A 27,351-nucleotide genomic window follows, 5' to 3' on the forward strand; every position below is an offset into this window, starting at 1 on the left:
ATACCTGTGGGAAATTTATCCATATTTAAAAACGCAATAGTGGACCATGAGAGTAGCACATTTTGTGTGTTTTTGGGTCATTTTTTAAAGCATGTGACAGGAGCAAACCATGAACAAGATCAAAATCTCTGGCAGATTTTTATGTATCTGGCTGACCAGTAGGACTGTGTGAGTATTTCTACAGCATCTCAGGAAAGCCTGACTATTCATATTTACTCATTTTATTTATGTGCGCGTCCAGAACATGGGACGGCAGATGATTTGTGAGTAGGTGTGGTTAATGGTATGACTTTGTGGAACATGTTTAACATACAGTACCTCTGGAAGGTCTTGAGCTTCTTGCGAAGAAGACTCTCCAGATTGAGAACCTTCTGCATGAGCAGGCACTTGACAGCGGTCTCCTCTCGGCTCGCCGGACTGATACGGTGCGCTGTCTGTCTCCATACCAGAATCTCATGCTTCAGTTCTGCAAGAACGTACCGGAAAACATCACTGAGTATTTACAGAAACCCCATCTCAAAGACTTCAAATCTACTCTCTACATGCAAGAGGGATTCAGAGAGAGCGGTTAGGTTTGGCATTAATCAGCAGAGGCATGCTGAATGTGATGACGAAAGGTTTTTTTTTTCTTCTTCTCCTTCTTCTTTTTTTCCCTTTTTTTTTTTCTTTTTTTCCTTCTCTGAAAAAGAGCCATCATCAGAAATCTATGGAGAATGATGATGTACAACCCAGTTAAAGAGGTCTTGCTCATGTTCAGCAATAGGAAGCTCTCTGCTTCAGTAAAAAAAAGAAGGACATTTTATGGCATGGACCGAGCAAATAAATAGGTAGAATAATTATCTATACATTCACGTCGGCGCTGGGGTTACTGACAAACTAAATTAAAGCGCTCTTTGTCACATGCCACAGCAAAGAAATCAAAGAAACTTAAAAAGAAGGATACCATACAAGGACAACATACAAGGACTCATTCAAGGACTAAATCAACACGTTCAAGGCCAGGCCAAGGTAAATATCGATAATGGTACAGGTCTGGCAATACTGAGCTGTTCTCAATAGATCATTGTTCATAAGCAAACAGGACTTGAGCCTTTGTCATGTTTAGGTGTGCTTTGAATGGAGCAGCAGTAGGCAGGCAAGTAACAGAGTTCTGGACTCTAAGGGCTCAAAATCCTCTCCCCTAAAGCTAACACAGAACACCGCAGACAGAAAGAGCCAATTCCTATCAGTTCGATCTGCTTAGGAGCTCTGTGGGGCCTAATCTTCTAGACAGGGCTGTGGAAATACTGCTATTCAGAATTGGCTGGGGATGGGGACACAGAATGGAGATTGGGGGGGGCGGGGCTGGGGGGGGGGGGCACTGCAGGGGAAGCTTTTTCGCAGGCATCGGCTCAATACCTCCACTGTGCAACCTCATGAGGTTGCTAGGCACTCGTACTAAGATCTAATTGGCTCAGGAAAAACACGCTGTTCCCTAAATCGAAACAAGCGCAAATCATGGTCGGGGACCGGGAGCTGATATCGGATCAGCGGTTCCGGTCATCTTCAGGGGACAGCGGGGTTGACAACCCGAAGGCGAGGGGCCAAGGGGATTTTACGGATTCGAGACCGAACAAGATCAAGCAGCCACCAGGCACACACCACGGGGTATTTTCCCCCACTCTAGGACCCAATGCATTGCCAACGGATACAGTAAAACCGTACGACTGGCAACGCCCCACCCCCCCAACCCCCACGACTGGTCGAAAGTCATTACGGGCTTCTTCTCTCAGATACACAACTGTACTGACTGGCTGTGTTTGCCCAGAATGCCTGTGTCCACACGAGGGAGGGTTAGACTGGGTTCCCTGGAGGGAGTCAGCCGACTGAAGCTGATCACTCAAAGAGCACCGAACCGTCCCGCTGAGGCAGGACAGCAGACTGGGAAAACACTGATAAGAGCCGTTTTCCTCTAACTGCTTTATTATTCCCATTATCATGTATTTGTTCCACCTTCTTTTATCTCCAAAACCCAAGAGGATGAAAAACAGTTAGGAATTCAATTAAAACTCCAGGTGTGACAAATCCATTCAGTTGGTTCCCCCAATCAGCACTGCACAGTTAGTGTGGAAATCATACGCGATTTAATGCACATTGAGTTGTAGCTGAAATGCGTGCTCGGGTTTCATAAGGACAAAGTTTGGAACAGCGAGGGGCTTAAACATGCCGACTGAGCCAGTTGCTTAGATGTAGAGCAAGCGCGATGGTTCCGGAGCTTCAGTGTCTCTTTAAAAAGCCTTTCTCAAAGGAAGAGGCCCGGCCGCTGCCTTTGATAGTTGATGTTTTTTTTTGTTGGTTTATTATGTGGTTTATATTGGTAACGTTAAAGCCAGATAAACCTGCGCTGATCTCAGTTGTCTGCGAAGGAATCGAGGTGACTAGAGGCAGATAGGAGCCATTCGTCTCTCTTAAAGAATTGCTTTGATAAGAGGGGTCAAAGGACGAAGACTGTGACAGAACAAGACATAGAGATCATAATGGAGTGTGAGTGTGTGCATACGCACACACTCTGACTTGTTGTGTCTCTCTCTCATATCTCTCTCTGTCGCATGTATACACACACACACACACACACACACACACACACACACATACACAGACACCCTGACATTCTCTTTATATATCTTTTTCTTTCATAAACACACAGTTACACACTCTAACATTCTCTCTTTTACACCTCTCTCCAACTCACATTCTCTCTCTCTCTCTCTCTCTCTCTCTCTCTCTCACACATATATATATACACACACACACACACAGACACACACACTTATCATTCTCTTTCTCCCTCACACACATCTCTATCTCTATCTCTATCTCGTACACATACACACACACACACACACACACACACACACATACACACACACACACGCACACACACATACACCCCCTCAACAACAGCAGCACCTGCAGAGTCTAAGCCAGCGAGGCCATTTTAATTACAGGCTGTCAGCATCCTCACATTTAACCCATATCAGTGGGGCACTAAAGAGCCTCATTTTACACCAACAGTGTTATGATTGACATAAAATGCCATGTATTGTCAGGTAATGTCATGTAATTGAGTGGGAGGACAGAAATGAATTGAGTTCAATTCAGCCCTGGCCACTGTGCAGCTCCTAAGCTCTCTGAATGAGACACAAAGGAGACATTGTGAAGCTCACAGAGGATTCGGGGGGTGGGGGGTATTCATCTCTCGACTCCTCACACTGTAAGATGGGACTGGAGACAGTGGAGTTTGTTCTCTGTATTCAGAGAGACAGTGCATTGGATGCCTGTGGAGAACATGAGAAAGACTAATGCACAGGCGTAATTTAGTCACGCTGTGGTCACACAATCAGATGCAAGTATGTGGGGTGATTCAATCAGGTGGACTCATGTGGAAAAAAAAAACATGAGTGTGGTATATGTATATTCTGTCATAATGGACCATATTTTAGTCTGTCTCAATTATAGGCTTTTCCACGTCAAATGGGGTGAATTGTTATGGCACGTCAAATTGTGCAAATCTATATATCAGTTCTGCTGACAAACACGTGTAATGTTTTTGCATTTCAAAATGTCACGTTTCTAATATCATAAATTTGATGTGTCTACTATTAATGTAAAATAAAGTAAATTACACAAATAGACAATATTTATACTGTTTTCTCATGTGAGCAGATTGACTCAGGTGCATGAGGAGACACAGGTGTGCAGAAATAAACTGGAGTAGAGGTAGGATTAAGGAAAGCATGTTGTGTGTGTGTGTGTGTGTGTGTGTGTGTGTGTGTGTGTGTATGTCTGGCAAAGAGAGGAACAGCTGCTAACCGTGGTGTACTGGCTCAGAATCCCATTTAGAATTTGAATCGTAATAACCGAAGGAGAAAGCCTTGTAAAAATTTGGGAGTTGCAGCTTCCATTGATTTCAGTGATACAGTACATTTTTACTGGCTCTCACTTCAGATTCCATGGCAACTTCTATGACATCATTGGCCCCTCCTTTGTTTTTGCTTTGAACTGGCTTGAACAAGAGAGCAACATATTGAACGGAGCAAAACTTTTCCAACCTGAATGTCTTGATAAGTTCATCTGAATGGCAGTTATGGATTTTGAAAGAGTCGGAACCCAGTATGTGTGGATAGGGTGAATGTATGTGTGGGTGTGTGATACAGCAGAGCCGGTGGTTGTCTGGCCGGTTTATAATGATAGAGTCAGAGAGTGCTGACTAAAGGTGATGGCCTTGTCGGACAGCTTCTCTTGAGTTATCAACACTATCACACTCCAGCAGCCTCCCATCATACACACACACACACACACACACACACACACAGTCTATGGGTTAACACCACAGTAAAACTATATCTCACCATGTCTCGCTCAATACCACCATTCCAGATGCGTGTCCTAACAGCTGTTATGATCCATACTGTGTACCTGTTATTACCTGTGTCATATTGATACACATAATCTTATCTTGTAATATTTAAATACGATAATACTATAACAGCCCGGCCAGATGTACTATTACAACAGCCAGACAGTGAATCGCTGCATTATCTCTACAATTCACTTCACTGTTATTGGCTGTTTTCCACTTTTTTTCTTCTGCGCCTTCTAAAATAGGAGTCCAATCTTTTTATATTATCTGAGTTTTGAATGCCTCTTTCACAATTAGCAAATCATCAGAACTCCTTAACAAAACTGAAATCATAACCACTCCGCTTTCAAAGACTTGGACCTTCCTTTTGTCCAAGCTGTTGTCCGGTCCGGGGTCCGGTTAAGTGAGCCCAGAGCAGGGGAGTCCGTGACCGCACTAAATGTTACGTATATCTCATTGTCTCATCTTGAGAAGGAAGCGTTCATTCGTCCGAAAGGAGCCACTGGGAGGTCACCTACACTCAGGATTTATGGTTTTAATACAGAAGCATGAGATCTGCAAGGGCAGGGGCATCCGATAAGGATAATGGAAATATTGAGAGAAAATTGTCTGAAAAGGTGAGTGGTGGAGGGGGGGGAAAAAGGGAAATCGGTGTGTCGTTCATTATAAAGAGGGCACTCCATGTCTCTCCAGGAGATAGAGAGCAAGAAAAGTGTGTAATGCCAAATTAATGATGTACTTATGAGGTCAACACTGTGAACCGCAGATGCTCGGAGGACAAAGGACGGCCCAGGGTTAAAGTTACAACAGGAGGAAAAAAATAAAGTGAATTGTTATATGACATTTAAAAGCGTTCTTTCATGTCCTTCCTATGTGTCAGGGGTGAGGTCGCTAATCCTATGTTTCATCTGGTGGAGAAGTCAACTGTCACTCTCTCTGTTTGATGTCTAAAAGTGATCAGATCAGTGCATTTATGTTTTAAACCTAGTTTAAGTAAAAAAAAAAAAAAATGTTTCACATTTATCATTCTGTCTTTAAAGGAGGGCTACAGCTTTATTAAACGTTGCATAACTTGCAAAATACTTCATCTTTGTCTGTAATGAGTCTAATTTGTGAATAGAAAAACACAATATTGTTCTAATATCTAATAACTACCTGGATAGCTTATTCAACCAAATATTATTTATTTCATTTGAATGCCTAGTTCACATGACAATCTTACAGTATTAAGTTCAGCGAACATTCTGAGAACATTAGAAATGTCCTTTGAGAATAACAACAAAAAATCTTTTGAGATTCCAGACAGTTCTAAGAAATCATTTTGTTTCAGTTTAGGAGTTCTGAAGTTTGAGCTTTCTCCTTAACACTCAAAGGATATTAGGGTATATCAAATGACAACATGTTCCATTTAATAACTGCAGAATGTTCTGAGAAAGCCATGCCTTAAATATCTCAATTTTATCATTTGGGTAGCGTTCATGGAAGCTGGAATACATTTATGTAACAATGTCTTGAGGATTCCTCCTGCTTCACTCAGTGGCACATCTTGCTCACTGGAAAGGACAAGTAAAACATCACTTACCCACAATCTCCATTGGTTCCTTATTGTAAAGTTTCTTGTTCCAATAGAGCATTCTGAGAAATGGGAATGAGGTCAATAACACCAGACAAATCCCCAGGAACATGTACCCTGTGAAGGCAGCAAAATCAATGCCCTGAGGAAGTGAGAGAGAGAGAGAGAGCGAGAGAGAGAAAGAGAGAGAGAGAGAAAGAAGGGAGAGAGAAAAAAAGAGAGAGAGAGAAAGAAAGAGAGATGTCAGTTTTGCACCAACTCACTCTAACCTTTACAATTATTGCGCCTCGCTGCTTGGTTTGCCCTTCTGAAAGTACAATGCCACATGATGGGACCTGGAAATCTATTTTCAGCCAGACAATAGTATATGCGGCAAGGGTGACAGGGACTTGTCATGTAAACAGAGACCTCGATTTGATTGATTACGGTCCGTCTCAGGATTCATACGCAAAACTAATTTAATACTGACACCCAAGGAGTGAGGAACACAACTCCAAAACACCTGTCTGTGTGAGAGTGTGTGTGTGTGTGTGTGTTGGTGTGTGTGCAATGAAGGGATATTGCCTTTTGAAAAGCTGAAAAGCCCTTTGAAATATTTGTCTATGTTAAGGACGGGGGGGGGGGTTGAGTTCCATCCATCTACTGGTAACTGTCAAAATTGAGGAAATTCTTGTGTAATTGGGTTCGGAGTATACCGGGGGGGTGGGGGGGGGGGGGGGGGGGGGATATAAAGACGGTTGTATTGTTTTAGCTGTCATGTCGAGAGGAGACCTCCATAACTTTGGCAAAAGTCAAAGTCTGAAGGTCAGACGTCATCGTTTAGGGTCAGCTGTGGTTAAAACAGAACATACACATCAACAGCAATGTCCATGCATTGGTATGTGATGTTTCACAAGACAGACAAACAAATTTAAATCATTTGACTGTACATATAAATCTAGAAAGGGAACAGACGGTTTTATCTGTAACAGTCAGTCATGAAAGAGATGTCATGCTTGGGGTTACACAGGCATACACTCATTATTACACATAAAAACACATGTTTGCAAATAAACGGTTGAGAGAGCACAGAAAGTAGTCAGCCAAGGACTGGCAAGTTTATATGGTCGGATGAGTCATCCTGCTCTCAATGCACGAACGAACGCACAGAAAAAAGGTGACCGGAGTCTGATTTCTCGTCTCCCACGGTGAAGAGTTCTGCCGGCTCTGACGTGATGCGAGGTGAATTTTCTAACGTGGTTTGGGTCTATTCAGCGCCTTTCAGGGCGAGATGAACTCTAATGAAGCCACTGTCATTCTGTGGAATAACCTTCATGCTATTGTGAAGCATTTCGTGATGGGAATGGTCTCTTGCAGGATAAAAGGGCTCTCATCTTTAGTGGTCACTGAATGGTTTGATGAGGATGGAAACAATGCAAACCACATTCTATGACTTTCTCAGTCAACAGATCACAACACAGCTAACGCTAAAATGCCTTTCCAGACTGGTATCTGTATCTTTTACAGTGGAATCAGTATCTTTTAGTATCTTTTAAACTGGAATAATGACAGTGCTAATCCTTGGTGTAAATTAGGCTCTATTAATGCTAAAATGCATTTCTAGACTGGTATCTGTATCTTTTACAGTGCTGTCAACAAAACACCTAATGATGGAATTACCCAAAAACAAATGGAGTCACATCCTTCCAATGGTGCTCCAGACACTTACGGAAACTATAATGAGGCGTTACAGCTGTAACAGCCACTTCTGGTGTCCCGGAATCCCATAGGACACTATATGTTGGTGTTTCCTTTATTTTGACAGTTACATGTAAGATGATGTTTTCTGGTCTTCATATACAGGATTCTCTTTCTGTAGTGACATGGAGGCAACATGTGGGTAGTCAGGTTCAAAATCGTGAGAAATATCAAACGGTTTCTGCTCTCAGTTCTTTCAGCCCGGCAGTCACTGTTTTAGAGGGAAGCCTCATGTTGGAGGCAGAGGAAGACTCTCAGTAGTGACAAGTTTTATTTATTTATATTTTTTTATACTGGGTTTAAATGCTTAGCTTCACCCAGAGCCGAGACATAAGTAATTGAAAGAGAGCTGTAAATTTTAAAAACAGAGAGAGAGAGAGAGAGAGAGAGAGAGAGGAGGTCAGTGGTAAATGTGGCCTTTTTGTAATTTAGTTCCTCAGTGTTCACTGCTGGCAGCAGCCCAGAATTTACAGTGAAGAACCTTCTGTGAATTAAAACCGAAGGAGAAAAAATAAGTTGGCTGCGTTTGGTATGTAACCTTCACAAATCCCTTTTTCCCTAACACAATACCATCCGAATGCTGTATGCATTATTTAAATAATAAGAAACGCGTCCTCGTGAGTGTGAAAGAAGTGTAACAGAAGCACCGTATGCAGAAGTAAAAAAAAACACTGGATGAGAGACAGGGCTTTGTGCCATCTGTTACACGATAGAGAACATCCAGAGAAAAAAGGAGTGAGGAGAGGAGAGGAGAGCAGAGGAGAGGAGAGGAGAGGAGACGAGAGGAGAGGGGAGGAGAGGAGAGGAGAGGAGAGGAGAGGAGAGGAGAGGGGAGGAGAGGAGAGGAGAGAATGCTGGTGTACAGTGACCTCTACAGGGCAGGTCAGTATTACAGTGAGAGAGAGAGAGAGAGAGAGAGAGAGAGAGAGAGAGAGAAGGAGAAGGAGTGAGGATAACTGATGATCCATTTGAGTTCATAAGAGTTGGGAATTGCTCACAAGTTCTTAGAGGAATGAGGGTGTAACAGCCAACACAACACTAATTAGCACTGAGCAACAGCCAGAAATCCTCATGCTTCTTTCTTCCTTCAGTGGAAGTATCTTCAGAGGATCAGGTTTACTGGAAGTGGGTCAGAGTGCATTTCTTGTTTATTCATACAAGTTTGACAGCCAAACTCCTTGAATACAATGCCTACAGACAGAAAATAACACCCACAATTCCTCAAGAGGTTTTGTATGGATGCAAGTCGATAATTTGTTTCATTAAATCGCCCCTCAACCGAGTGCTTATTTCTCTGTGGACTTCAAAGCCTGGCTGCATAGTCTCAGAGAGGAGTGAATGCAGAAACTTTCGTCTGGTTGCTTGGGGGTTGAGTGCCACTGTGAGTAATACAGTATTAGTCCTGGGGGCAGTGTCACTGTGAGTAACACTGTATTAGTCCTGAGGACAGTGTCACTGTGAGTAACACTGTATTTGTCCTGAGGACAGTGTCACTGTGAGTAACACTGTATTAGTCCTGAGGGCAGTGTCACTGTGAGTAACACTGTATTAGTCCTGAGGGCAGTGCCACTATAAGTAACAATGTATCAGTCCTGAGGGCAGTGTCACTGTGAATAATACTGTATTGGTCTTGAGGGCCACTGTGAATAATACAGTATTAGTCCTGAGAACATTGTCACTATGAATAATATTGTATTAGTCCTGAGGACAGTGGCACTGTGAATAATACTGTTTTAGTCCTGAGGACAGTGCCACTATCAATAATACTGTATTAGTCCTGAGGGTAATCCAAATGTGACTAATACTATATTAGTCCTGAGGACAGTGCCACTGTGAGTAAATCTGGACTAGTCCTGAGGGCAGTGTTACTCACTCAAACACCAAATTAACAAGTATTCTCCACTCAAACTGTTATTTTTCACATAAGAACAAAGAAACAGGCAAAAAAAGAGAGATAGAAAGAGGGAAAGACAAAATGAGAGAGAGAGAGAGAGAGAGAGAGAGAGAGAGAGTCTTTTTTAATAGATAATTAATTTCTGAGCAGTCTGTGCTGGGGTGGGCAGACACCAGGCCCCTGTCTGTCATTGGGCTACAGCCCAAAGCCTTGGACGCTCTGATTGGCAGGGAAAGGCTGTGGGAGTTGAACTGATAGCTGAACAGATGCCAGAGCAAGGAGCCACCGGCTGCAGGATCCCACTCTCCAGCGACCCAGAATCTCTTCCTCATGTCAGCACACATATGTCTCGTCTCCAAACAGATGTTTGAATGACAAACTGACAGAGACACAGCTGTCCAGCTCCTGTTGGGTCTGAGAAATGACCCCCTCCGCTCCCATACTGACCCCCAGGGCTGATAAACGAGGAAAACAAACAAATAAACAAATGAAAGAAAAAAAAAACAAACAAACCGACAGCCCTTATCGAAGCACCAGCATGAAGAACGACAATTTAGCACCTTCTGTCACCTTCTTCTGATACACTGAAAAAGTCTTGTCGCCGTGGGCTACCCCTCCACGCTATAGGAGGTCGAGTCAATCTCCAACCACTGTACTGACATGGAGATATAGGAGCAGTGGTGGATGGACCAAAAACAGGTAGCACTGACTACATATATATATATATATATATATATATATATATATATATATATATATATATATATATATATATGGTGAATCAAAAAAGAATTTGATTCCCATCTGAGGAACTGTTTGGAGATAGTTCAAACCACTTGTTTCAGGTGAATATACACTTAATGGAAAGGTTAGTTTGTTTTAGAAGCAAACCACCTTAAGACTGCTCAACAGACAGTGAAAACTGGGATAATAACAGTGCTAATCCTTGGTGTAAATTAAGCTCTAGTATACACCATTGGCTCTGCATGAGTCTGACAGACAGCTTTCCTGTAAGTTCTCATTGGCCCATCCAGGATACACAGGATAAATGGAGCTTAACCAGTGACTTAAGATACTGCACACATATACACACATACACACAAATACACTCACACACATGCATGTAAACACGCTCTCAGAGAAATTCACTAATTAAGATGATCGTTCTGTCAGAATCAGGAAAAGGGAGTGTGACGTGTGAGTCACATCGTTTGAGGGTACGAATGCTCAGTCCAACACACACACCGACAACACACGACAACATCACACACAGACGTCACACACACACATACACACACACACACACACACACACCCATGCTCTCCATCATAAATGATCAAAGCTCTTTCTTGCCTCAATCACATGTGAAAGGAAGAGGTTGAAATGTCGCATAGGTTGCGTTGTCTTCTGTGTATATTGCATCAGGACTTTGAGAGTCCATGTCTTATCCCTTTTTTCACACACACTCACACACACACACACACACACACACACACATGCACGCAACGGTTCTCAGAGGCATCAGAGAAGAGATTCTTTCTCATCCTAGTTACACACTAGAAGTCTAAGAGATGTGAATACATTTAAACCATCACTATGTGAAGTTCCACACCCGAAGGAAAGATTGACACAGACACCATTTCGACCGAGGCTCGGTTTTCCCTGAGGAATATCAGAAAACAATAAAGAGAAGCCAATTACTGACATAGGCTCCCACATTCATAAAAATGTAAATATGTTTTTCATAGCTTGGGGTTGAGTGTTTAGGATAAAGTGAATGGAAGGAGAGGGGGAGTTGGAGCTTTTGTTACTAGATGTATTGATGTGTTTATTCTGATGATTAATGGGCAGTACACTACACGTTGTTTATACCACTGTTCACACCAGATTCTTCTTGTATCTCCATTAGTCACCTGAATGTTGGCTGAATATAAATACACCCACTGAGCTGTTAAACACACAGTCAGCATGTGTAAAACAGGGAGGTAAAAGAGACAGAAATCAACGCATAACACACACTTGGGCCGTGGATCACGAACAAGACATAACATGCAATGTGAAACACGCAGCATGGGCGTTAGTAATCACAGTGAATTATAGAAAGACCCTCAAAAGAGTTTGTGTGTCGGCGTGTGTCCGCGCATTTGTGTTTGTGTGTATGATTTGTCTGTATGCATGTGTGTGTGTGCGTGTGTGTGTGCATGTGTGTGTGTGTGTGTCATTTCCTCCAGAACAACAAACAGACTAGATGACTGTTTCATGCAAAAATCTTGTGTGTGTTGAAAATGAACATACAATACAAACAGTACAAAAACTGTTGAATAAAGATTATTACTAAAGTGTTTTGAGTTCTTTCATAGCAGGTGTCCCATTCATTGAGTTTGTAGATCTGTTCATCCTACTGTGACTGTGTTCACTCAGAGGGCTCTGGACCTGCCAAACTCTACATTTTCACTCTTTTTTAAAAGTGCTCTCTCAACAGTCACATGCCTTGAAGGTGACCTTGTTGAGGGGGGGGGGGGGGGGGGGGGTTAAGTGGGTATAATTTTCAGCCTCGTCATCAGGTATCGTTCGGCATTTGACGTTTAAGGACAGTGTCTCTTTGGAATTCCTTGAGCTCTAAATTAGCCCGAAGCCTAAGGCCATTGCTACTGATTCTAAGATGCTTTTTTTTACCGGGCTGCAATTTTTACTAAAGTTTGCCAGGAAAAGGGGAAAAAAATTATATAAAAAGAAATATTGAACCACCCTCAAAAATGTAAATTAGAATTTTTTTCCCTGTTTGGCATTTTCATTTGCCTTCTAAGGGAAATCATTGATGTATTTTTTTGGAATATGGGGTGTGTGTGTGTGTGTGTGTGCGCGTGTGTGCGTGTGCGTGTGTGTGGACAGAGGGGAACAGTAACCAAAAGAGTTCTTTAAAATTAATTTTGTCACCTGTGTTAATAGAATGTCTGTGAGGCAGCCCAGTTCATATCCTTATATACAGTGCATTAATATTCATGTCCATAAAAGCTAAAAGTTCACACAATGTAATTCTCTTTACTAAATCTCTGCTTTACCTCAGTCTGAACCAATATTAAAACTCTGAGATTTTATTTTTTAATAGGCCTTAAATGTGAATGAGAACACTTTGATGTCAGTGAGGACTATCTTCCCTCTAAAAATAGTTCATTACAGAGATATATATTTTCACTTCTATTTCAAGAAGCAGCTTTTAAAAGAGCACTTTTTTAAAAAGAAAATTCGAAGGAGGTCCAAATTTAGAGGACAAATACATAAGGAGACGGAAGACACTTGACAGGCTTTGAAGAATCATACCACCACGATGCAAATTCAGGTGGCACGATGCTACTGTAGTTGTTTTGATTTGTGTAGAATCTTAAATGTGTGGCTGTGAAGTATTCTGTGTACCGTGAGCAGTGCCAAAGAAATATTCAGACGATGTCAGGGTCCAATGATATTTCTCCAAACGTCATGCTTTATCTCATCAACTGCCCCGTTCTCTTTTTTGTCTCCACTCTCCGCCTTTTTTTCTCAACCATGTGTGTGTGTGCATGCCTGTGTTTGTGTTTGCGTGTGTGTTTGTGTGTGCGTGTTTGTGTTTGCGTGTGTGTTTGTGTGTGTGTGTGTGTGCGTGTGTGTGTGTGTGTGTGTGTGTGTGTACTGAGGTTGAAGAGCAGATCCTGAGAGTGCAATCAATGTCTAGTATGAAGATGAAAGCTGCACTGAGGCCTCCTTTTCCCCAAAATGTTCCACATCTGACAAGACCACAGCTGGGCTAAGACATGTAAACACACACACACACACACACACACAATCATATTACCTCTGCATCTTGTTATCTCTCTTCCACTGTCATCTACAGATGCACTGCAAAACTCATTTACACAGAGACACATAATCTGAGAACAGACAATGTCTCCTTCAGCTATGTCATATAGAAGGCTATATCCATGTAAACAGCTTGGTCTCCTTCACTGGACTTTGTCACAATTGTACATACACACACACACACACACTCTCTCTCTCTCTCTCTGTAGGCAACTATGCCTACCCTGATGTTTACACACTACACGCCTTCACCATTATAAATCAGCAAAAACGTCACTCACAACCACTCAGACCCCGCCAAAACCCACCCCCTCACCTCGGCCAGTATATCAAATCCCACTTCAAACCACATAGAGAAAAGCAGTATCTGACAGGGTCACACTATGTTTATGTGCATGCATGGGTCAAACAATAAAACCTCATCCTATCTGATTTCACCTTTAAGAGAGAGCTCCGTAACCTCGTTCAACAGTAAGAGACTTTAAATTATGGGTGTAGGCGGACGCGTTGAAACAGACAGCTGAGGTAAGAGCGGTTCTCCCACATTTCAATACTGACACACACAGGCTGTAAAACAATAAACGGGATGTGACCCCATGGTCAAGGTTAGTGAGTAGAGAGAACATTACGCTTATATTTATGGAACAACAGTGTTAAGTATACAATCATCCATAAGTACGCGGTGGTCAAGTCACCACACACCCACTGTTCTCACAATACATATTAATTGTATATGAGCACATACACCTGTAAAAGGGGTCCCTGTTACGTTGGGAATATGTTTTATTAAACTATTAACTTAAAAAGAAAACTTTTCAGGTACATAGTATTATGTAGCATTGTGTGGTGTTGTGTTTTACTGAACCTGCTTCTGCAGGCCAGTAACACTGTATATTTTGGATCTCTCCCTGTTCTAACACAGCTGATACAACTAATCAGTTAATTACCAAGCTCTTGATTAACTGAAGCAGGTGTGTACAGAGCCATGGGTCTGTAAGAATACATTTGGGAAAACTGGGGTAGTGTGCTACAGTGGTACAATGGTTTGCTATGTTTTAGTGTGCTATAGTTTGGACTAGGATTGATGTATTTTGGAGTAGAATAGATGTACTTTTGGACTAGAATGACAACAGTGTGGTCACTGGGTCATCGGAGAAACACCTCCCCATCACTGCGTGACGTGGTCAAAGAGGCCCATTGTGTAAATCTTGTAATCCTAGTCTTCTATGGGTCTTCCACCTCAGATTATAAACTGGGTTAAAACATCTCACACACTACTTATCCAAACAGGTGTAAGAGAGTGTGGATTCGGCTGTAAGTGTCACAATGGCTGACAGACTATTTTTGCTTAATTGAAAGGAATCCTTAGCAAAAGGTAAAAGTCAGTGAGCATTTCAGAGATGAGGCACGCGTAATGTGGAGTTCTGGAAAGAGGCTGATTCAAGTTAAATTAACATAGTGTTAACACATGTGATCAAATTTCTAGTGTCATCAGTTTCATTCAGATGTTCCTAAATATAAAGCTAATTCAATCATCTTTGCTACATTTACGTAAAAGGACAGTGAAAGATGAAGAGTTGAGTGGAAGAGTATCTTTTATGACATTTTTGAAATGAGAAACTGGCCATGTTTCCACACGATTTAGCAGAATCAAGCACTCTGTTAAATGGAAACGGGTCCCTCATTTCTCTTCACCAAATGGACTTAAAGACCTACTTTTTTCCGCAAATCCTGATTGGACACGATGATGACATTGGGTGGGTCTCCAACAGCTGTGGCTGCCCCTCCGATGTTCGTGAAGATTACCTCTGCAATCAGGACATGCCTTGGATCCAGATTAAGTACCTCGCATAATCTTTCAAAACAGCAAAAACACACAAAAGCAAAGGATTATTTTGGAGAGACCTGACTAAAATAGGTCTATACTGGAACATTCCAGTCAGTTGGTCGTTGTGCTGTCTCAGAGTTTACTGGAGAAAAAAAAGGGGGCTAAACCATGTTAAACAATCACAAAGCAAAGTTTACAAATACATAAGCCTGTATCATCTCATTTAAAATTGAGTGTAAAATCGGCATGATTCTAATGAACCTGGCTTATTACTTACAAATGTATTGCTGTGAGCATCATTCTTCAACTCCGAAGGTGTGTTAAAACCGAGAAAAACAAATAAAGAGAGAAGGAAACAGAGACAGAGAGAGAGAGAGAGAGAGAGAAAGAAAGCAAAACCTGGTGTGTGTACCTGATAGTGACAGGTGTGAAGAGCATCATGGTGGTGACGTTATCGAGAAAGGCGGAGAGAATGGCAGCGATGAGGCATAAGATAATGATCATGGGCCACACTCTTCCTCTTGACAGCTGGTATGCCTAAGAGGGACAGAGCCATTAAAACAGAGCGAGAAACCATTCAGCGCAACTGAGCCCTTTAATTAACGTCAAAACCATTTATTGGACAAGGAGGTCCATGATATATTGACCAGTCGAGTAAGAACATCTCGAACTCTTTTGAATTCTCTTTAGTTTACTGTGACGTTTTTCAAAACCAATTAGTTAGGAAATACGTGAATCACTTTGGGTCTTTGTTAAAGATGTGGCTCTATTTATCACTCCCTATGTTAAGTTTTCTTGAGCTATTTGTGCTTTGATCTGTAAACAAAAACAAACTTTATTTTGAATAATCATATAACCCATAGAGGACAAAAGAAAAAAAGTCTGCCTCATGCCTTAAAGGGAATCCAATAAACCATTTGATATTTTTGGTCTCAGTCCACTTTCATTGAGTGTAGTTGTTGCTGCCTAAACATTGTTTGAAAGTAACCATTAATCATTAATGCAGTCTTTACTTAAAACACTAAAAATTGATGAACCGTTCTCCTCAGATCTAACAGGCTCCTGCTGTGTTACTGCAAACTGATGGAATGTTCTGGTATTGTTGTGCACGCCTGCAGCTGGGGTGGGCTTGGTGTGAGGCCGTCGCTATGGAGACGTTAACTGCCTGTCGAGAATCATCCTAATCAAGAGGCACCATGGGGGTGTCAGAGCCCACCTGTGATGTCATTCTGCCCACACTCGAAAAAAAAAAAATGAACGCCTGACAAAAAGTCTAGCCTTAAACTATTAACGGTCACAGTCTACAAGCCCACATAAAAGAAAAGAAAAAAAAAAACATTCAGTCAAAGCCTATTTCTGGTGTTAAACAGTTAAACACAGGGGACAATGCAGGTGGCCTCTCTCAGTCCCCGTCAGGGCAGTATGGTTGTTTCTATGACAATATTTTAATTAGAGAAACCTGCCCTTGTCGACTGCCCACTTAATATTCATGAGCGGGTGCTAATTCCCTCTCAGGTGGCCTGGTCTGGGATTTTAAATGTTTGCTGAAGGACAGAGGTGCTTGCTCTCCTAATCTTCAAGAAATGTATGCTCAACACAGTTGTCTATGGTGGACTGAATATATGGGCTGTCTCTACTGAGTCTGGAGAGATGAATTTGAAATCACACATCATTTTTATATGATTTATACTCCTTTTTATCATTCTGGGAAGATTTGTTCCAGCTAATTTAGTTTCATAACCCCTTGTGGGCCTAATGTTCATCTATAAAGTAATAAAATATCACACATAAGTCCTTTGTACAAATCCCAAAGCTTGGCATGGAGCACAGCATTGTGGGTGGTAAAGCAAGCTTCTACTTTTAAGTCTAAAAGCCAAGCCATACATGTGCTGTATGTTGGAGCTCACAGAAGTTCTTAAGTGTTTTTTTTTTTTAACAGGATTTTTTTCTTCAGAAAAGGATGATAGAAAGCCAAGGCTCGCATTGTGCCCTGAATTAAGACTCTTAATCTTCTGTCGGGAAGCCAGCACAGAAAGGTATCCATTTACTATATTTTTGTATGTGTCTTGTAATGTTTAGCTGTTCTTCACCCTTAACCAGACATGGGCTTTGGTACCTAATATTGTCTGGCCCAGTGCATCTGGTGAGTTTGGCAGACTGAATGGGAAGATTTAACTGATGAGGGAATTGGATACAGTCTCATCTCTGACCAGACTGACAGAGTGAATTGGACACAGACTGATCTCTGGTCACACACACTGACAGACTAAAAACAGTCTCAAACAAACTCACCTTCACAGCGCAGTAATCAAAGAAACCCGTCTCGGAGAATATGGCCACCAGAATCATCTGCAAGAGGGACGTGAAATAGTCAGAATATTTATGATACCCATAACAATGATTTAAGATCTAATCTCTGTTCCATAATCAAGCAAATTCAGGTTTGTTTGTTTTTTTAATTTTATGTGGATGAGTTCATTTCTCTCCCTGGCATTCCTTTGATGAATGGATGTGATATATGGGTATGAACCAGTCTGACATGTAAAGAAAGACATCATATTTCACTCATATCAAGACGTCCTTGGTTTCCGTGTGAGCGTAGAAACAGTCAGATATTTTCTTACATTAGCCTCTGTCACTCTGTCACTTTCTCCCATGAATACTTTCACATGTATTCACTGCCTATTTGCATCAGGACTGATTGGACCTGTTTGTTTCCATGGAGACAGCCTTTGAAGATATCAAGATCCCGAAAAAAGGACTATGCTCTTGCAGGCAGACAGGAGAGGCTGCGTCTTAGCGGCAAGGCTCGCTTGTTGCATTACCACATTAAAAAAAAAAAGATTACAAGAGTGTGTTCTACGACCAAAGCCAAACAGGCATACACTCGTGAATAAAAGAACATCACTGTTGGGCAGTAGATGAGGATACTTATCTTTCTGCCGCCCTGGAGTTTCACGACTCTCAGGTATTGCAGAAGTGTGTGTGTGTGTGTGTGTGCGTGTGCGTGTGTGTGTGCATGTGTGCGTCTTCAGGTTGTGCTAGAACACAGCGTTTCAAGCACCGGCAGTGCAAGCTCTGACCGTGCATACTGTGTGTTCCAGAACTTTCTGGTAACAGAGGAAAAAAAAATGCTGTTTTCTCACCATGCCAAAGAGCAGTGCCAGCGTCTCATAGTCAATCCACTCCACCACAGTAACCAAGCTGGGCCGCTGAAAGAGCGAGAAAGAGAGAGACATATTGTGAAAACAGCCTGGGAGCATCTATCTCCTTTTAAAACACACAACTGGATGTCAACTTCATATCCTGTTTCGAGTTGTGATTTGTCACTTATTGCATAATAGAAAATGGCTTATTGCAGTAGGAAAATGGCTGAAAATTGAAACCCACCAGTTGAGAGCTATTGTGTTAAGGTGGTACGGTCTATTGTATAATGTAGCACACATGAGCAAATGTGAAATATTACAAAAAACAAAGACAGTGAAAGTTTACTTTTCAAACATCATGGTTTCTCAGAACTGTTTTGTGATATTTGTCTTTACCATAGACTCACACTCATGTCCTTACACAAAAGATATTCACAGTTATAAAATAATGAATCACTATTTGTGTGCCTTAATTTCCTTCACTCTATTCATCCCACAGATGTAAAGTGTGGCTTTACAACTCTCCACAATGTCAGGGCGCTTCGCTGAAAGCCGTTACTGCCGATCTTTATCCTCACAGAAATGTCTAGACTGTGTTTAGCTTGATTGTTTTAATGATTATGTACATTCAGTTGTTCGCTCAAAGCTTTTTATAAAGTATTTTTAAAACATCCGCATAAGACGCTCGTGTAAAAAGCACATGCTAAATAATGACATGCAAATGCATTTCTTCCACTCGCAGCCAATCAGAGTTAATGCCCTTCTGTGCACTCATGGCTAATTAATTAGCTTCCAGAGTCCATCTCTTCAAGGAATGTGCCAGCTCTTAATCACTCTCTAATAGTAATCAACAACACTGAGGTCCTCAGACCCCAAATGTCCAAGACGAGATGATTAACACACGCTGAATATGGTCATATTTTCTCATTTTTTATACGGGCTCTGTATGTTCATCAGAGGAGTTAGACGTAAAGAGAAGTCAAACCATACATCTCCAATGATAGCCAGTGCTGCCAGGGCTGCCAGAGATCCTAACATAGCTGCCAGGGTCCGGTGAACAATCTGCAAGTGGAAATACAGAGGGAGAGAGAGAGAGAGAGAGAGGGAGAGAGAGAGGGAGAGAAGCCCATTAGATTCACAGATGTGTAGGTCGTCTGACTGACTGCCAAGTTTCTCTGTTCTCAATGCCAAGTCCCACTGATAAGTACAGCTCAAAGGGGTTGATGTCTAATGTAATTACATTGTAAGTAATAGAGTAAGTACATTGTAGTAATATGATAATAACGGTGATACTAAATGCTATGTCTGTATTAAATTCTGCTGAACATTTACCAGAGAAGTATATGTCCTGATGTTTACAGTCAGGAGTTTTTCATTATTTTTGAGTGGAAAAAAATTGAGTTCAAAACAGACCCCTTTTGAGCTTTCAAAAAGGTGTCTTAAACGTGTTGTTTTCATTGGTTCAAATCAATTATTATAAACAACAGCTTTAGGTACTTGTAAAACAGCTGGCTATTGCTCTAAGGCAACCTTCTCTCTGTGAGACTCAGAAATACTGACGTCAAACAGTTTCATAAGGTGGGCGATCCTGTAAAAAAAAAAAAAAAACAATAAAAAGAAGAAGAAATACCTCACTTCTTCTGGGGCAAAAAAAAAAACACATACTCCATCACATTTCTGTTAAAAGCAGGAACTCAGGCATTGACTAAATGATACCTTTTAGCTCAGTTCAACTCGACTGCATTGGAAAAGGTTAAACCACTACATTTAGTCATGCCAAACAACGCCCCTTACAACAAGGCAACAATGCTATCCCCAAAGTTTGGCTGTGCCACCCCTCCATCATCCAGCTCTGCTGAAGAAAGCCGACCGAAATGTACACACCTAGACTGCTGATGAAAGAGATGACCTGTCAGCGTGTTCTTTGGGATCACCATGACGACATGAACACCATGGTACCAAAAGGTCACCAGAAGGTTTGTTTGAGAGACTGTGTGTGTGTGTGTGTGTGTGTGTATGTGTGTGTTTCTGGAATGGTCTACGGGGAGTTAAGCTGTAGGGCAGATTCTGGGCACATGGCCCTGTTTGTTGGCTGAGGAGAGGTTACTGTGGGAACCCACACCCCCCCCCGCACCCCCCCGCCCCCCCTTGTCACACAACCTCGCTGGCCTACGAGAGGTTTTTTCTGTCATGTTTAATTGATGAAGTGTGGGCCCGTTTGCATTGCAAATGGGACACTGGTCGGTTTGATATAAGGACGATTAATTAAAAGTCCCCAGCAAGTGTAAGGTTCAGCGGGCAGTCAAGTCAAATAACTGAGAGAGATGGAGAGAGAGAGAGATGGAGAGAGAGAGAGAGAGAGAGAGAGAGAGAGAGAGAGAGAGAGAGAGAGAGAGAGGGCGATATTTAGTGCTCATAATCACCTGTGGTAATGATAACCTGTCCCATCTGTGCCATTAGCACATTCAGACAATGTGACCTGTCAAACTGTGAGGAGTGAGTCTTTCTACAACACTACCTATCACTGCCTCACAGCCTAGGCACATAGTGAAGGAATCCCAACACACTCCTACTGAGAAATGCCAATATTTTATCCCGATATCCAATCGGATTTGTATTATGTGTTTATGTCGGTCGTGTTTCTTTTTTATAGGCCATTGTAGAATGTTTAAGTTGAACTGCTAGTCTCCTTTTGTGTCCTCGGAAAGCTAGTAGGCTGAGTTTGTTTGCTTGTTTGTGAGTAAAAGTTTGCTGGAGTGTGATGCTGTTCTCTTTGGGGACGGTGTCATATTGTACGCCAGTCATGTATGATACATCTCTCATTAAAAAATGAAAAAAAGAGTCCCCAAGAAACATGTCTGTCACAGCAGCCTATAAAACTCCTGTGTTTCCCTCACATTTTTATTTCATGCCAACAAAAATGTCACTAAAACAGGGCCACTGAGTAAACGGCAGACTTTAAAAAAAAAAAAAAAAAACAGGCTTTGAATTAAACAGGTAAATGTTAATGAGTTATCATATGCACGGTGCATGAGAGGAGGCATGCGAGCTGGTTCGGGCGTGTGAGTCAGTCGACTGTTTGTTGTAGTAGAAAGCTAAGAGTTTAATCAGTACAAAATCTGTTCATCTCACCGGATGTTCGCCGCGTTATTAAGGCTAACAAATGAGGAAACGCGCTGCTACAAATAAAAGTGCTTGTTTTGATTTAACAACTGCAAGCGTGGAGTTTAGGATCGCGGGTACTTTACATCTTTATTCTAGCACTTTCGCAGCAGCCTACTTAACGTCTCCAACACGACTCTCTTTTTTTTTTTCCACCTAAAAAAAAAAGAAAGAAAGAAAGAACAAAGAGTTAAAGAAAAGGGAGTTAAAGCAAAGACGATCCCACCGCGTCTCCGGTCCTCCGGAATACCAATGGAGGGAAAAATAAGAAGCGGTCATGGTATGTCGAGGGAAACTTTAAAAAAAAAAAAAAAAGTCAAATGAAGAAGGGGAATAAGAAAGACAGGGTGATCTGTGCCTTTGAGTCTGCGGCGTTCCTGAGATAACATTCAGTTGGATTTTTTTTAATATAGAGGGGGGTCAGGCCTGTAATATACATCAGCACAATTAAAAGCCCCAACTGACAAACCTGTTCTCGAGGGTCTTAGATTTCAGATGCTACAATTGCTAAGGGGAAAACTCCAGAACTCTTAGTTGAGAATGGCACGATAGAGACATTATTTTCATAATAACAAACATTACTGTGGAACAAAAGCGCCTGAAGAATCCTGCTGTACGTCTGTCTCAATTAATTGAATTATAATGGTCTTTTTTTTTTTTTTTTCCAAAGAATTGCCTTTGAACAGGAACGGGCATGGAAACAACCAGACAATCATGAGATTAAAAAAAAAAAAAAAAAGGTTTAGCAGCAGGATGATTGTTTCTGTCCTCAGACAAAAATCAGCGACAAGACAAAACATGTCTCTTAACTGAAAGCCATCCAATCATTCTCAGATCTGTGGGAAGAGTTCTTTAAAGAGGAGTCGTCACTGCAGAACACAGTGACCTCTAGTGGCCAATTGTCAGAGTAGCCTCATTTAATGTATCTTTGTGGATGACCTGCGTTTCAGGGCATGCTCGTTCAGCTTAATTATGACAATGTTGCGAAGTTCATATTGCGCTGTTCTTGTTCGTCATAATGTGTCCTTCTGAGAAAAACAAAATCATTCAAATACCTGTGTGTTTGCACTCAGCCTATCACAAACAGTATGTCCTAAAACACAACATCTCATCTCATTTTACCATCTCATTTCCTAGTTAATACCTGGTAATTAGCGGACTGCGCAATACAGCGTTCCCCATGTTTCCAGTATTCAATGTTGTATCCTCTAATGTTGTATCCTACTAATACACACAGGATGTCTTGCCAAATTTATCAAAGGCGACATCTCAGTCCGCTGTTTCCTGTCAAAAAAGCCCTGCCCAAAATTAGTTTTTGACTTATCAGTCACCTTTCGGTACCCCCTGTGTTGCCCTGAGAGATCATTTGTCTGTCCCAGAATCCCAGATTAGCTCCCCGCAGTGGGTCAAACAATTCACAGCTCACAGAGAGAGTAAGAGAGAAAGAGAGAAAGGGAGATCAGACACTCTATATAAAACCTCATAGAGAAAGAATAGAGCCAAAAACAACTCCACCTAAAACCATTTATATGAATGATATTTATAGACATCTTAGTTCAATACCTGTGTATAAAGGGACGTAGGTGGAGTTATATTTATGCCTACTGTGGAATTTCAGTACTGTTTACGCACACGCGTGGGAGGCGGCAAAGTAACCATCCACTCACCTTGACCCTCCTCTTCTCTAGTGTAAATAATAGCCTATAACACACAAGAAATTGGACATCTCTACCACTACGCTACACATAGAGAAGAACATGGTGCCGGTCACCCAGGTGACATTTGACCGGGAAGAATCATGTGAAGGTATAATACATGGAATTTTTTGGAAGTTTTGTTGTCCCTTCATTAAGACAAGAATGATGATGTCATCTAATGGTAAGGTTTAAAACCACTGACTAAACATTTGGCTTAAAGCTCTAGCACAGTAGAGTAATAATCTGATATGTGCAAATTTGTCTTGCATCGGGTTTGCATTTTTTTACATGTAAAATTTAAAAAAAAAAAATACATTTTTTGAAAATCTTTGAAGTTTTACCTCAAAGATGATGAGGACGTAAACTCCCGCCAAAATAAGCCCGGCAATGAGCACCTGCGTTTCTACGGTAACGTAGAGAGATTGGTGTGTCATTGAGAGGGGCACCACCTGATTATCCAACAGGAACGCTTGAACAGATATGAGGATAGGAGCACTGCAGAGAGAAGAAATATATAATACATATAAATACGTAAATATCAGTATTCATTCCTGGCTGGAGTAAACACTTACTTAATAAGCAACCAATACAATAAATCCTGTTCACTCTTTGTATGTTTGTGAAAGAGCAGAACTGAACTGAAGTCTGTTACATACCTGCTTATCATCTCAAACGTTTTGGTTGTGAGGATTTGATCGCTACGCTGGGAGTGAAGAGGTATAGTCCAGTTGTAGATCACCTGCAGAAGAGGGTTCATGGAGTTACTAAGACTGACTTTATTTGAGGACAAAGCAAAAGACCGAGAGACGTAGAAACAGCAGAGACAAAAAGGCCTGTTTGTTGATGTATTCCTATGTCAGTGTCATTTTTAGATTCTCTTCTTTTCTTTTCCGTTTCAGGTTATGCGTTTTTGACACATTAATAAACTGCTTTTTTCGATAAACACAACCAAAGACGTCTGTCAGTATAAACGAATCATACAGCTCACAATGAGAGTTTGCTCGTATATTTTCATTTTCGCAGGTGTCATCTCTTGTGCAACGTTGTCGTGTCAATCAAATCATGCTGAATTGTGCCGTCAAGGTTAATGAGAAAGCCGCGTTATTTTTTTAGGTGAGGGTTCTGACCTGTTGTGTCCGTCTCCTGCGAGGCCCCGCCTCCTCTGTCTGCTCCACCTGAATCAGAATGTACTCCTGGGCGGGAATGTTCTCCATACCGCTCACAAACGGCCCACCCACCTGCAGCTTCAGCAAGGCGTTGTCACGGAAATCCGTCAGATTCATTGCTATAGGGCGTATGCCGTTAAGGAAAAAATCTGAATACTTTTCATTGAACAAAAGAAGTTTATTCGGCCTGACTGTCATACATCATCTCAGATCTTTTCATGACGATAACTGCTCATTGAAAGCTAAATGAGGGACTTGTCGAGTGGTATATGTTCAATGGCTACCACATTTAATTAATTCTCTAACACAACTAACACATCTCTTTCCAGCTACCATCCAATTAGAGCGATACAAACTACGATAGTTTTTGTTGTAAATTAATCTCAACTCTGAAGACCTCTTCAGAGACCACCAAAGATCAGTCAGACGTAGTGTTCGTGAGCTACTGAGGCAGGGGAGTTGTTGTGTGACTTTCCATAAACTGCTGTTGGAACATGGCAGATGGTGGTGTTATTCCGTAGATTAAAAAAAAATCAGCCGTACCCTTACACGAAATGTCTCACAGGTGAGAAATCTCTCTCAAAGCCTGGAGTGGTCTCTTGATGTCATTCTCACGACAACACATAGTTCTCTTCCTGCATACATTAAACTAATTCAACATGACTGGCAGTCTTCCAGCCATTGGAAACTAAGCAGCCATGTACACCAGGGAATTTAGCTATAGAGCTAACAAACGGGAGGGATACAGAAGCTCTCCGTGGATGATACAGCCAGCATTCTCCACGGGCTCTCCCGGTCCGGATACATACTGAAGAAAAGCTGAAAACAGAACAGAACCAGTGTGAAATCCCATTTAGAAGTGAAGAAAGCTAACCTCTTTATTTTTTTTTACAGGACATCTGAAAGTGTGTTAAAAAGTCAAATTAATTACACAGAACCATCACCATGAATTTCCATGGCATTTCGGTTCTGAGATTACCACACTCACCGAACAGAGAACGACGATGGCAAATATAGAGACAATTTTTGTCATCTTTAAGCAGTACCTGAAAGGAGAATAACACGCGGAGAAAAGTTACTACTGGCACTCTGTCACGGTACAGTGCTCATTGACCTTTCATGCCTGCTCTCTTCTGTGTCTGTTGTACATTTGATTTAAATGATTTAAGTATGAATATCAGCTTTTTAATGATTAACCACCCCATCCGTCCTTCCACTTCACAGCACCTTACCTCATCCTCACCTCACCTCACCTCTTAGACTCTTTCTTTCGGCGGTTAGCTCTTTTCGCGTTCTAACTGCACGCTAACCACGGAATTCAAGAACAGCTCTGTTAAGCCGAACACCTAAGATCAAGTACCTCATGTTTCTGGACAGTTTGAAGTTAAGGTAGACGTCAAGCGAGTCTCCCTTCTCTGTAGAGCGGGAGAGACTGGCCACCTCGCTACCCAAACGACACCTCCTCTCCAACTCTGTGGAGCTCCCTTCCCATGACTCCTCTCCTGAACCAAAGCTGGGTTCATGTAGAGTCATGTAGGTCACTCTGGAGGACAGACATTAAACGGTTAACTATCACAAACTAATAGAAATATAATGTAACAAAATATTATTGGGTAAATCACTCTTCATTATGACCAGTGTTAGTCTGGTAGCACAAAGATTATGGCGGAATGCAAACAAGCATATATCTACGATTGTTCAAAGACATCGTATTGCAATTTAACATATGACTCTCCACTGATATGCTCCTCATTCATAATTGGACAAAAACATTCACGAGGAAGAAAAGGAAGACGGTGACCAAAAAAAAAAAAAAAAAAAAGGAGAAGAAAATGTGATATGTTCCTGTACTTCACTCAGAAGTCAGCTGAATCAAACGCTGAGGGCATTGTGTTTCTGCTCGACGTTTCTGCACTGTGTGAACATTACAACGTTAACAGCAGCAGACAGCTACACACTGTGCAGACCGGTAATGGGATTAAAGCTAGTGTTTAGACAGCAAGGTCTGTAATCATTCAGCTAGTACAGAGCCACACAGATATGAATAATGCATCACTAACTTGTGTTTCAGTCAATGAACCTTATAAGCAAGGACAGTGAGTGACTTTATATAACCAAACAATAGTCAGGATTTTAACAGAGAAAAAGAGTACAAAGCTCACAATCTATATAGAAAGATAAAGACATGATGTCAAATAGCAATAATGTTTTTTATGGGACAGTACAAATTGTCTTAATCCTGACGCCATAGAAAGGTGTGTTATATTATTCCATTAAATTACACACTGACATCATCTAATTCTGCTCCACGTGGAGATTTGAACTCTAATACAGGTGTAATCCTTTGTGTCATAACCAACTGTACAAATGTGGTTATATAAAAAACAACTGGGTTTAATGTTCCCATAAGCCTGTGTGTCTGATCTGAGTTCAAAGCGATGCAGGAGAGATTAAATTATTCAATCATTGCAGGGGAATGATGATTTATCAACATAGGAACTGCTCCAACCCATGTTTTGTTATACTCTTTCTGTAGTTTCTAATTGAAAAATCTTACACTGAATTAAAGTATGATTAGTTAGAGACATTTATAGTGTTTACTGATATTTATATATGAAATGAGGATTTGTAAGAAAGATTTTACAAATCAGCATCGAGTTATTTTTTAATATAACTACAGATTTCACATTGACAGCATTTTTTTTTTCTTTCAATATTGTGAAGACGACAAAAAATTGGATTTTTTTCTTTTTTTAAACCCCACAACAATGCTGAGACACAAACATGAAGAATCTTGCTTGGGAAACTGTTCAATAGTCTACTATTAGACTCCCAAAATAACAAGTTTTGGCAAGCATTCTACAATTACCTGCACTAAGTGTACACTTGCATCAAAAGACAGTGTATTTCTC

General features: G+C 41.3%; 1 protein-coding gene across 3 annotated transcripts in view; it reads right to left on the minus strand.

The window, feature by feature from the left end:
* The window catches only part of oca2 (oculocutaneous albinism II), a 58,578-nt gene that overhangs the window by 26,049 nt on the left and 5,178 nt on the right, over window positions 1-27,351 (minus strand). For all 3 annotated transcript variants that reach the window (XM_030791877.1, XM_030791878.1, XM_030791876.1), the window contains 13 exons: window positions 25,800-25,982; window positions 25,428-25,485; window positions 25,186-25,258; window positions 24,401-24,558; window positions 23,930-24,012; window positions 23,615-23,768; window positions 19,405-19,476; window positions 18,415-18,480; window positions 17,561-17,617; window positions 15,681-15,805; window positions 15,157-15,295; window positions 5,985-6,117; window positions 319-466 (listed from right to left, as the gene is read on the minus strand). In XM_030791877.1, the coding sequence (XP_030647737.1) occupies window positions 319-466; window positions 5,985-6,117; window positions 15,157-15,295; window positions 15,681-15,805; window positions 17,561-17,617; window positions 18,415-18,480; window positions 19,405-19,476; window positions 23,615-23,768; window positions 23,930-24,012; window positions 24,401-24,558; window positions 25,186-25,258; window positions 25,428-25,485; window positions 25,800-25,982 (1,449 nt within the window). The remainder of the gene's footprint in view (window positions 1-318; window positions 467-5,984; window positions 6,118-15,156; window positions 15,296-15,680; window positions 15,806-17,560; window positions 17,618-18,414; window positions 18,481-19,404; window positions 19,477-23,614; window positions 23,769-23,929; window positions 24,013-24,400; window positions 24,559-25,185; window positions 25,259-25,427; window positions 25,486-25,799; window positions 25,983-27,351) is intronic.

Source organism: Chanos chanos, chromosome 14, assembly GCF_902362185.1.
Source record: "Chanos chanos chromosome 14, fChaCha1.1, whole genome shotgun sequence".
Lineage (NCBI taxonomy): Eukaryota > Metazoa > Chordata > Actinopteri > Gonorynchiformes > Chanidae > Chanos > Chanos chanos.